Source organism: Anabrus simplex, chromosome 12 (genome assembly GCF_040414725.1).
Source record: "Anabrus simplex isolate iqAnaSimp1 chromosome 12, ASM4041472v1, whole genome shotgun sequence".
Taxonomy (NCBI): domain Eukaryota; kingdom Metazoa; phylum Arthropoda; class Insecta; order Orthoptera; family Tettigoniidae; genus Anabrus; species Anabrus simplex.
In genome coordinates this window covers 75235160-75248368 of record NC_090276.1, presented here as the reverse complement: position 1 = coordinate 75248368, position 13209 = coordinate 75235160, and the positions used below count along the sequence as shown (strand labels likewise).

The following is a 13209-nucleotide window of genomic DNA, read 5'->3' as shown; positions in this document are numbered from 1 at the left end:
TGTAACCTCCAATTCATTGTCTAAGAGTGTGAACAGAAGATAATCTTCAATATATACACTACTCCGAAATAAAGGGCTTCCACTAACATTATTGTTTTAGTGTGATACTCAATATTTCAAAATTTTTGTTGGATCCTGTGCACAGCTTTCAGTGTACCAGTACTTATTTTATAATCCCCAACAGAAAAGGTTTTCATATTTGTTCTCTCGTGTTTTTGAGAACTTTTAATACTTTCCTCTCACTTTAGAAATGGTTTATAGGCCAATAGTTTTCACTGTACCCGCGGATACATGACGTAAAATGCCCTCAGGTCGGGAAAAAATCTGAGAGAGAGAGAGATGTAGAGAAGGAGGGAGGGATAGAGTGAGTGAGAGAGAGAGAGCGAGAGCGTGTGTGTAAAAGTTTTTCAGGGATATTTCGATGAAACAGACCACTATCTGATCTGTGGTGAACTAAGAATCCATAGGCCTAGGATAAAAAAAATTAAATCTGTCTGCAAAACAAATAAAGGAAGAAAAACCTCCACGATGAGGAAAATGGAAGTACATGGATATGATTAGTGAGAAGTCCGAACAGTGGACAGTAAGCAGCTTCAGGATATAGATACATAATGGGTGGTATACAGGGATGCTGTAATAGAAACAGCAAGGGAATACCTAGGAACAACTGTGGGTAAAGATGGGAAAAAGTGAATATCTTGGTGGAATGATGAAGTGAGAGCAGCTTGTAAACGTAAAAAGAAGGCTACTCAAAAATTGCTCCAAACAAGGGCAGATGCAGACAGGGAATTATACGTAAATGAAAGAAACAAAACGATAAAAATAATTGTTGAATCCAGAAAGAAGTCATGGGAAGATTGTGATGATAACCTGGGAAGGCTAGGTCAAGCAGCAGGGAAACCTTTCTGGACAGCAATAAAGAATCTTAGGAAAGGAAGGGAAAAAGAAAATGAATAGTGTTTTGGGTAATTCACGTGAACTCATAATAGATCCCAAGGAATCACTGGAGAGGTGGAGGGAATATTGTGAACATCTTTTCAACGTAAAAGGAAATCTTCCTGGAGGTGGTGCGAACAGCCAAGCTCATGGGGAGGAAGAAAATGATATTGGTAAAATTATGCTTGACAAAGTGGAAAGGATGGTAAATAAACTCCATTGTCATAAAGCAGCAGGAATGGATGAAATTAGACCTGAAATGGTGAAGTATAGTGGGAAGGCAGGGATGAAATGGCTTCGTAGAGTAGTAAGATTAGCAACGAGTGTTGGTAAGGTACCTTCAGATTGGACAAAAGCAGTAATTGCACCTTTCTATAAGCAAGGGTACAGGGAGGATTGCAACAACTATCAAGGTATCTCATTGATTAGTATACCAGGCAAAGTATTCACTGGGATCTTGGAAGGGAGGGTGCGATCAGTTGTTGAGAGGAAGTTGGATGAAAACCAGTGTGGTTTCAGACCACAGAGGGGCTGTCAGGATCAGATTTTCAGTATGCGCCAGGTAACTGAAAAATGCTACGAGAGGAATAGACAGCAGCATTTATGTTTCGTAGATCTAGAGAAAGCACGACAGGGTAGCGAGGGAAAAGACGTTTGCCATACTGGGGGACTATGGAATTGAAGGTAGATTATTAATAGGGCCCGGGTGTTCATGCAGTAATAGGTTAGAATGGTGACTCCCTGAAGCGAGTAATAAGTAGAGTCTACTCGCATGAAGGTAATGCTATGAGGTTTGCATAAACATTATGGGTTCGGCCCATTAGAACCCCCTAGAATTCATGTTACTCCCACTACATTACGTTAGAGCGGGCTAGTCGACATTTCCTACTAAATAATTTAGTTAGTAGGAAATGACAACTAGCCCGTTCTAACCTATTACTGCATAAACATCCGACCCTAATTATTAAAATCAAAGGCATTTATGTTGACAATTGAGCTTCATTGAGAATTGATGGTAGAATGTGTTCTTGGTTCAGGGTACTTACAGGGGTTAGACAAGACTGTAATCATTCACCTTTGCTGTTCGTAGTTTACATGGATCATCTGCTGAAAGGTATGAAGTGGCAGGGAGTGATTCAGTTAGGTGGAAATGTAGTAAGCAGTCTGGCCTATGCTGACGACTTGGTCTTAATGGCAGATTGTGCCGAAATCCTGCAGTCTAATATCTTGGAGCTTGAAAATAAGTGCAATGTGTGTGGTATGAAAAATAGCCCTTCGAAGACTAAACTGATGTCAGTAAGTAAGAATTTCAACAGAACTGAATGTCAGATTGGTGATACAAAGTTGGAACAGTTAGATAATTTCAAGTATTTAGGTTGTGTGTTCTCCCAGGATGGTAACATAGTAAGTGAGATTGAATCAAGGTGTCGTAAAGCTAATGCAGTGAGCTCACAGTTGCGATCAACAGTATTTTGTAAGAAGGAAGTCAGCTCCCAGACGAAACTATCTTTACATCGGTCTGTTTTCAGACCAACTTTGCTTTACGGGAGCAAAAGCTGTGTGAACTCAGGATATCTTATTCAAAAGTTACAAGTAACAGACATGAAAGTAGCAAGAATAATTGCTGGTACAAACAGATTGAAACAATGGCAGGAGGGTGCTCTGAATGAGGAGATAAAGGCCAAGTTCGGAATGAACTTCATGGATGAAGCTGTGCACATAAACCGGCTTTGTTGTGGGGTCATGGGAGGCAAATGGAGAAGGATAGGTTACCTAGGATCATAATGGAGACTCTTATGGAGTGTAAGAAAAGTAGAGGGAGACCAGGATGACGTAGGTTATCCTCAGTTTCTAACAATTTAAAGATAAGAGGTATAGAACTAAATGAGGCCAGAGCACTAATTGCAAATAGAGGGTTGTGACGACATTTAATAAATTCACAGAGGCTTGCAGACTGAACGCCGAAAGTCGTAACGTTCTATAATGATAATTTATATATATATGAAAAAAAAAAAGACTAGTACAGTTCAACATACCAGGTGCTGACACATCTCCACAGCAATGGGCATTAACTGCTTTGTGTACGTGCATACGATCTTCTGCATCACACTGGTCAGATCATCGTTCTCTGTTTCTCGGATGATGGTCAGCAGCTCGAGGGTGATTTGTTTAATCTGCAACACAAAGCTGCAATCGTAATATGCACCAGGAGAACATTCAATCACAATGTGATCAGGAACTTACCTGCGGCTCCACATATTTCTGAGCCTTGTCTTGAGCATTCAGCAGCATCTGCAGAGCAATGGCAGCCTCAACCTTGACCGGGAGGTCACCGTCCGTCAGCAAAGCGTTTGTAGTCAGACGGACAGCCTCAGCTAAGACGGCTTCTTCTTTGAACTTGATCTCGCTGAAATAGTGGAGCACCCAGCAAGCCTGTGACAAGGAACAGACTCCATTAAATGTATACTTCTGAAAGAGCTCCACACAGCCCACAAGCGTTCAGAAACGACGCCAAATTTCTCTCATCGAGAGGCAGTGGGAACACTACTCACTCTAGCTCTCATGTGGCCATGAGGACTGGAGAACTCGGGGAACACGTACTGGCACAACATGTTGTCCATCTGGTCCTTGTAGACTTTCTTCTTCAAGAGCACATCAGCAAGGGTACCAACCTGAAAGGAACAGGGAGCTTTTTAGCTGCAATGAATCCTTGATTTAAAAAGTACTAAACAGAATACAGTAAAACCTTGATGCAGCATTTTTCAAGCGGGGCGGGGGAAAATAATGATGGATACAGGAAAACTATAATTGCGGGTAACATACACAATAGAGAAAAAGCAAAATATAAAATACAAGTACCGTATTTGAACACTTTTCATTACGTAGTCTCATAATAAGAAGAACGGCGTGTGGCCTGATGCAGGTATTTCGAGTAGACACGCGATATTCCTGCGCATCTATGAAAATGAGGAACCATATAGCCATGGAGCCGGACATGCTCATAGTATGCACAACGGCATCAAAATATTGGAACAATGATATACACAATGAAAATAAAACGTGTGACTTCTACACCGTTTCCTTTCACTTTTCTTTACATCTCGCATTAACTGAAGACCTTAAAGTTCAGTTCTCTTATTGCAAATTAATTATATACGTAGATTTTCCAGCGATAACCTGCATTTTGTTAAAGATTCCGTAGACTCTTTGTGGACGATAGGTTAAAAATCCAAAAAGGCATGGCCCTGACAATGTCTCGGCAAGCTATGTGCGGCTGCCAACTCAGGAGCTAGTCATAAGACCTTGCCGCTGAAAAGATTATTGGTCTGGCTTGGTTAGGTCCAGCTTGTAACAAGACAATTGGGCAGGGGGCAACAAAGCGATCAACAGGTCTCTAGCATCCCACACACGCCACAAGGTACAACAGGATTAATCACCCCGTGGCTAATTAAAAAGTACCCAGCACATGCCAGGACTATTTTGAAGTGCACGATTTTCTATGCTAGAGTACTAAGTTGTCACTTTAAATTCAAAAGAACTTTTGCGAATATTTTTCTTACAAGCGACTGATCAATGCGAAAAATTGTGGCCAAGGACAAATTTTTTTAAAAATGTTACATGTGATAAAATGATCACTTGAGGAACAATAGGTGCAGGTAAATTTAACATTGGTTTTATGGAACATTTTTGGGACCAAATAAACTGAACGATGAATAAGGGAAAACTACAGTTCCAGAACGATGCATTGAGGTTCTACTGTACTTCAAAAGTCAGAACAGACCTATATATACTGTAGAAGTAAAAGTAAGAGCAAAAATAAAAGCACTACAATCGCAAACATCATTTTGTGCATATCCCCATTTTCATAGGGTGGGCCTAATTCTTATCCTAAAAAGCCATGGTTGTGAAGCATGAGTCGGCTTATTCCAGTATGGTAGTGTTCACTGTTGTTAATCAGGGGGGCTCATTCCCGACTCCCGCGCTTTGCTTCCAGCGTAACATCGCCTCATGCTGACGATAATACAGATGTTGATTCCCACGACACGTGGAGGTCAGTCAGCAGCTGTTGCGGTGAACGATAAGGAACTCACTTTCAGTATAGGTCTATTTTGCGGTACGTAGTCTTGTAACATTTTCCATATTGTATTGATTGTTGTGGTAGAGTATGGTTTCTAAATAATACTTAGTTAATTAGAGTAATTCCCCTGTAGTTCTTCAAAACTTTCTTATCACCTTTCTTGAAAATTGGGATGATTATTCCTTTTTGCCAATCCTCAGGGACCTCCTTATTCTCCCAGACATTCCTGAGAACCCGATATGTCCACTGCAGGCCTACAGCTCCAGCTGCCTTTATCAACTCCACTGAAATTTCATCTATTCCAGCAGTTTTTCCATTCTTCATCTTTCTTACTGCCATTTCAATTTCATTCATTGTAATTTCTTTATCCATTTCTTCGTCAACTAATTGCCTTTCCTGGTCGTCCATTGAATGCCTGTCATCTGTTCTTATGTTCAGCAGCTTCTGAAAATACTCTCTCCATCTATTTCTTATTTCTTCTGGCTTTGTTAAAATTATGCCACCTTCATCCTTCACAAATCTGGTGTTTACTTGATCTCTCTTTTTGTTTCTTAAGATACCATACAGTAATTTCTTGCTGCCCTGCATATCATCTCTCAATGTCTGTGTGAATAAGGCCCAGCTTTTCCTCTTTTCTTCCTCCACTACTTTCTTGCCCAAATTCTTTGCCTCCACATATTTTCTTCTACTTTCTTCAGTCTTAGATGTTTTCCATGCTTTCCATGTCATTTTCTTTTCCTTCACTTTAATCTTTACCCTATCATTCCACCAGGGTGTTTCTTTGTCTTTCACATTTCCTGATGTTCTACCACAAACCTTGTCTGCACATCCAACCAGTGCTTCCTTAAATCTTTTCCATTCCTCTTCAACATTCCCCACCTCTGTCCTGGGCACCAAGGGTATTATTTCCCTTTGAAATTCTTCTTGTATGCTTTTCTCCTTCAACTTCCATACTTTAATTCTTTTCTCTCTTCTTAATTGGGGTTTTTCAATCTTTCCAACTTTCAATTTTCCTATCACAACTCCATGATCTCCACCAACGGCTTCTTCAGGCATGGCTGTTACATCTACAAGGTTCTTCCGATGTTCTTTCTCTATGATTATATAATCAATCATGGTCTTTGTCCGTCTGTCTCCCCAGCCATACCTTGTAATCTTCTGACTGTTCTTCTTCCTAAACCAGGTGTTTCCAACAATCATTTGATTCCTCATGCAAAAATCCACCAACAACTCACCTTCTGGATTTACATTTCCATATCCAAAGGGCCCTACATCATCTCCCTTTCCTTGTCTTTCCATTCCAACTCGTGCATTTAGATCTCCCATCAATAGTACTTCCTTATCTTCTATCTGTCTCTCCACTTCCTCTAAGAAGTCCTCTAGATGTTCATCTACGCAACCAGTTTGTGGGGCATACACCTGAAATAGATCTTTCACGCCATTTTCAAACTAGAGTCTCATCATCATCATCATCCTATCGCTGACGTACTTTGTATATTCCACATATTCTTGGATTTCTCTTCTAAGTATGATGGCCACTCCATTTTTTGCTTCAGGTCCTCCACTGTAATACAGCCTGTATCCTTCTCTCAGAGGGATCTCCCCTGTACCCTTCTTCTTGGTCTCGCACAGTCCAAGTATGGCTATATCTTTTTCTATCATGAAGTCAACCAGTTCTTCTCTCTTTCCAGTCAGTGTCAGTACATTAACTGTTGCAATTTTGATGTAGTTTGGTGCTGGTTGCCCATTTTTCACAGTTCCCCCAGCACCTGAAGAGCTGCGCGTCGCTTTTAGCAGGGGACGCCCTAACCTTTTCCGAGGCACCATATCTGCTTTGTCCATATAGGCTATTGTTACGATGGGCTCGCCACACCCAAAGGCATTTTATACCTACTGCCAGGTTCGAAATTAGGCCGCCCCTAACATGGAGACAGACACCTTTCGTAGCCGCTCCTCTGGAGTACAGACGCTACGGATATGCCCCTTCCGCCATCTCCGCCGTACCGAAGTCCACCTTCTCCGCCGTAGATGCCGTTGAGGTCTTCACTCGTAACCCTGAGCTGGGACCCATACCAGATGTTACACACCGGGTCAGTGTGCTCTGGGACTCACATAGGCAGGGGCGCCACTCCCTGGGTAGGGCTGCCTCCGAAGAGGGTCCCTACCTGCTACCGTCCACCGTGGTGACATTCATTGATATTGAAAAGGCATATGACAGTGTCCCTAGGACGAAAGTTTGGGACAGTCTGGTGCGAAAAGGAATTGGACAGGGATTAATAAAAATGATCATGGCATTGTATAAGGAATGTTGTAGTTGTGTGCAAACACAAGTTGGCAGGACAAGTTGGTTCAAAATAACTAGTGGGCTGAGACAGGGAAGTGTTCTATCACCAATCCTGTTTACAATAGTAATGGATGACATCATGAGAACAGCAAAAGCAGCATATGGAGGAAGAGAAATGAACATGATGTTATTTGCAGATGGTATTGTGATTTGGGGAGAAGACGACAGGAAGGTTCAAGAACAGTTGAATGTGGTGAATGGGAAGATTGAAGAATGTGGATTGAAAATAAGTGTAGAAAAGAGTAAAACTCTTGTTATGACTAGAGGGGAGAAAGAAGGGAAAGGTCAGATTAGATTTACAGACAAGCCCCTGGAAGTAGTGGAAACGTTTAAATACCTGGGGAGTGAATTAATGGAGAATGCTCGACTGGATGCTGAGATTAGTAAAAGGATTCAAGCTGGAAGTTGTTTCTATCATAGTGTAAGAAATATGTTATGGGACAAAGATGTGCCAATGGAAGCAAAGGATACTATGTACAAGATGTATAACGTACCCATAACAACTTACGGAGCAGAAACTTGGACAATGACAAAGAAGGATGAGAGTCGAATACAGGCAGCCGAAATGAAATTCTTGAGGAGTATGATACAGAAGAGTAGAAGAGACAAAATAAGGAATGAGAAAATCCAGGAAGAAATTGGAGTGGAAAAAATGAATGATAGAATAGAGAAGAGCCGACTAAGATGGTTTGGGCACATAAAGCGAATGAGCGACGAAAGAATGTCAAAACAGGTGATGGAAATGCAAATCCAAGGAAGGAGAGGCCGTGGACGACCACGATTGAGATGGAAGGATACCATCCAACGCAGCATTATAGAAAGAAATCTGGACTGGGACACAGTGTTGGAGGAGGAGTGGTGGAAAGACCGAAGAAAGTGGAGAGGAACCATATTTGCCCCTACCCGGCTACAGCTGGATAAAGGGAAATGATGATGATGATGATGATGACTTAGTTAATTGTGCAATGGCACAATGTACTAATTGGGGATCAAAAACAACTGGTGTCTTGTACCACAGATTTCCAAAACGTGAGGAGCGCAGTAAATTACAAGGAGTCTGAAAAGATCGCTGTTGTGACATTTGATGAAGTGACTATAGACGGACGTATTTCATACCATTCATCTGATGACCGCATACTAGGGCCTCACAGCAACGTCCAGGTAGCGATGGTTCGAGGGCTCTTTGCTGCATGGAAGCAACCCATTTTTTATGATTTCGACGTGACGATGTCAGAGTTTTTAAGAAACATAATTTAAACTTGAGGCTTCTGACATTCATATTGTCAAAAATTTAAAGTGTGGAAGGAACTAAACGTACACAAGGACAACAGCCTTTTGCCAATCCAGTGGATGATGAAAGGAAGGTGTGGGTGTTCTGTGATGTACCCCACCTCTTGAAATTATTGAGAAACCACTTTTTAGATGAAGGTTTGAAGTTAGCTGATGGTTCAAAATTTCAGAAGAAGACAATAGAACACCTATTACAAATTCAAACAAGGGACCTATCAACTACACATCATTTAATGAGGCTCATCTTTTGAGTGTAACAGACAGACTCTGTCAGAATGTGAGAATAGCTGCGCACAGCTCTGGCAGTGCGGTATACTTTAAACAAGGACGCTGAAACAAAGTGCATCGAGCGAGTCAATGACACCTTCGACGTGTTGAATTCCAGGGCACTTAAAGATGAAAGGACTCCCCTTAGGAGTGGATACAGCTTAAACTTAAGGAGGCAGGAAAATATTCTGAAGCGCTTTCTCAAAGGTGATTACACAAGTGAAATTTTGTAAACGGAAAACTTTACTTCCGTTTCAGGAGGGATTCATAATATTTATAAACTCTCTCTTAGGACTTTTTGAAGACATGGAACGCAAATATGTCATATTTTAACCGCCAGATAAAACCAAGACTGCTTGGAGAATTGTTTTTCACGTGTCCCTGGCCTAGGAGTTTTTTATAACAATCCGTTTCCTTTTGAAGTTCGAAACAGAATTTGACTTCTATTACTCACAGGGAGTAATGAAATCCCTCTCTCCTGTAGTGTGTCAGTGAAAGTTGAAAATAATTCATTGCCGAGTGATACGGGTACTTTTCATCCTGATGCTGATAATAAGATTTCTTGAGCTTCGCAAGCAATGAACTACAGTAGAAGTCCGTTATAGCGAGAATTCATAACGGCGAAAAATTTACTCGCTATAACGGATTGTCGTTATATCCGATTTTTATATAAAAGTCGGAAAACCCTCTCTAAAATCTCTCTAAAATGCACTCTAAAATCGATATGAAAAGGCAATCAGTTTGTTTAAAACTTGCGTTTCCGCAGATGATATCCACACTACGGCTTACTTGTTTGTTATTTTTCGTAATCCGATACTACATGAAAGTGTATGTTTAAATTCATTCTGAAAAAAAAAAATATAGTACCGTATTTCTCCGAATCCAAGATGAACCCCACTTTTTCTTCAAAAAATTTTAATCAGGCTCAAAAAGAAGTTTGTAAAATCATATGAATGCCTTGTTGTACAGTAGGCCTACGCATTTTTAGACTATTTTTAGGCGCCGAACATTGACTTTCGTCAAGCCGTATTTCTTTTTTTTTTTGTTTTCCTTTTGCGGCTGCACAATTATTCTTTATTTCCGCAGGTTTAAATATCATTAACTTAACATTGGCATCATAATACCGAAGAGAACTCGTTGAAAATTTTCCGGCAATACCTATTCCATGCGTCTTTACAATACAACGATCCATCAGGAAATTATTCTTGCTGTCTATAAAACTATTACTTTTACGCAGCGTCAGATATAACCGGCTACCGCTACACGCACGTCTCGCTTGTCGGGTTCGGCCAAATTCAGCGGCTAGCGATGTATAGGCCTAATCGCGAACATTGAAAGTCAACGAACTAGTTTATTGCGCCACGGTATGGCCATTCCGCCTTTGCGTTTTTCGTGCACATACCTCACAATTTCATCTTCGACTTCTTTAAAGCGTCCTTGTTGCGGACCACTGAATGCATTTTTGTACAGTACGCATTTTTTTAGCTCTTTGTCTTCAGGCTAACGCCAAATATTGGCTTTAGTTAGGCATATGCCGTATTTTCTTGCGCCTGTACAATTATTCTACATTTTCGAGTGTTTAATAAACATTAACTTAAAATTGGCATAATATCGACTAGAACCCGTTGAAAATTTGCCGGCAATACGTTTTCCACGCATCTTTACAATACGACTATCCATCACGAATATATTCCTGCTGTCTATAAACCTTAATTTTACTAAGCGTCAAGTACAATAGATGCGTTATAACTCTGCCACTGAGTAGCCATGGCTCTTCTAAGAATTCGAAGGGTCGCATGTTTTGATGCCATTCTGCAGATTTGAGAAAAACACAGGCACTGTCGCAGCTAGTGACGAGTAGTAAAGAGGTGGTCGTTTATTGTCAACAAGTTCTGTGCGCGTGTGAAAAGCAGCAGCGTGGTTACCGCGGTAGTTACCAGGGGTATCCATTAACTTACTGTTAGGCCGCGAGGCCCGCGAATGCTACAACCCTTCAGTTTTCGCATGAGATTCTGAGAAAAAAAAGTCTTGGATTAGGAGAAATACGGCATCACTCCAGAGATTTCTGTGGCAAACACCTCAGCTTCTTCTTCAAACCGCGTCACCTAACCTAACCGTATATGTAGCCTATCATGAAAACATATTTGAAACGCATGTAGAGAAATAACCTCCTCGTGAAAAATTTACATGTAAATAGCCGTTAGTAGACGCGAGAAGATATGAAATATCCTCTGAAATCAGTGATGTACTCTGCCATATCTTGAGGTGTACCGCATTCTTACTTAATTTCCGTATATAACATTAAAATTTAGATATCGTTTACTTCAGTCTTTTTTAACAAGTTAACAACTGCTATCGGCCACGTTATTTATTCATTTATTACGAAAACATGTTATCCTCTTTCATTTCGAATTTTCTTTAGAGAACAGCAGTCGATGGGTATTCCCTACTAATCAACTCCAACATCGCCTTTGAATGTCAACGAGAGAGCTCGCAAATGCACAAAGTGAGAAAACTATGCCGTACCGAAGATGATTGATCGCATTTTGTTGCAAACGTTTCAGTTTTCTTATTCAAACAGCGTCACGTATCCTAACTTAACCGTACTATACGTATGATGAAAACATACTTCAAGCGCCAGTAGAGAAATTATACCTTTCTCGCTATAAATTTTCATAATAGCCTTTCCGTAATTTAACCAGACGCGACAAAATATAAACTAAGCTCTGAAATCAATTAAGCACTCTGCCATATCTTGAGGTGTATCCCAATATTTAATTGCAGTATTTAGCCTCAAAATTAAGCGGCTGTTTAGTCAGCCTTAATTTTTAACAAGTTAACAACTGTTATTGGACACGTTATTTACGCATTTATTACGAAAATGTGTTCTCTTTCGTTTCGAATTTTCTTTACGGAACAGCTGTCGACGGATATTACTAATCAACCCCGACATCGCCTTCGAATGACGACGAGAGAAATCGCTAGTGCACATAGCGCGGAAACGATGCCGAAGGCAATCGATCGCATACAATATCATCGCTGGGGTGCATAAATATCGGTAACGGAAAAAATCGCGCGCGCTTAATCGCTCGTAATAAAGGATGCGCCAGTGAGAGGGTTCTCGCTGTAACCGAAGGACTATACACAGTTTAATATAGGAATTTTGAAGGGACAGAAAAAAGCCATCGCTATAACGGAGTTCTCGTTATATGCCATACTCGCTATAATGGACTTCTACTGTATATATAGATGTTTTTGAGGGGCCGTTAACACCTGTACCCGTAGATGAACAGGAAGAAACGTTGGAGTTGTTAAGACTTGGAAGACTTGAGCCAGGACTTCGAAACTGAAGCCGTAAACCAGGATGCAATTAAATATCTTGCAGGCTACTTGGCATTCAAATGTCGCTCTGTTGATGATAGCTTGGGTGACAAAAGTGAAATGTTTGCCTTGGCACAGGAAGTGCTTCACGACTGGTTGTCAATCATTTCAAAAGAAGTCCTTACTCGTCCAACCGAAGAATGGTATCAAAATGTTATGCAGTTTGATGTACTGTTTGGTAGTTTTCACGGGATTTATATTTCTAAAGGTGAAAGAGTAATGCAGATTTTGACTTCTATAATAAAATCAAAATTTCCAGAACTTGACTAGAATATTATATCGCTGTACGTCAGAACTAGGACTTTCATTAGAATACGTCACCTTAACAAAAAACATCATATAGATGGTATGAAGAAGTATTAAGCGAAAAAGAGTCGACTGTGGGCAGCTTCAGCCTCTTCAACAACTTCCTAAGTCATCAAAACGTGAGTTTTAAATACAATTAAACCAATAACTATTCCAGTGTTTCTATGCATGTATTGTTCTTACAGCCGGCTTTTAAGATGTAATTACTCAAAGTTTCTTCTATTTTCTATCAACAGTATTATATCACTGATTGCAGGTGGTATGTAAAGTACCACTTTTTTATAATAAGGCTAACTTTTAAATTATTTATAAGAAATTGAACTTATTTTTCCTAATTATCGAGGTTTATGCTGCATGCAGGCAATGCAGGAGCGCTTCTAGCCCTCCCCGCTACGTCACGCGTGATCAACCAATGACAGCGCTGTGAGCGGGAATGGCCTACCTAATATACTCTATCCACCTTGGTTGTTAATAATGGTTCCTGCAAGTACTTGGCTTGATGCTGTCTATGAAACTCTTCTGTAATCTGAGACACTGTCTTACTGCTGGGTGGCTGAACAGAAGATGGCAAATGTCCATCTTTTGTTTCAGCTGCTTCATGGGCTAG

The 13209-nt window shown here is 40.6% G+C and overlaps 1 protein-coding gene across 1 annotated transcript in view; it reads right to left on the bottom strand.

Moving 5' to 3' along the window:
- The window catches only part of msk (importin-7 msk), a 198093-nt gene that overhangs the window by 131323 nt on the left and 53561 nt on the right, over positions 1 to 13209 (bottom strand). The window contains exons 10-12 of the mRNA XM_067156336.2: positions 3489 to 3608; positions 3181 to 3369; positions 2973 to 3110 (exon numbers count right to left, since the gene is read on the bottom strand). Of these exons, the coding sequence (XP_067012437.2) occupies positions 2973 to 3110; positions 3181 to 3369; positions 3489 to 3608 (447 nt within the window). The remainder of the gene's footprint in view (positions 1 to 2972; positions 3111 to 3180; positions 3370 to 3488; positions 3609 to 13209) is intronic.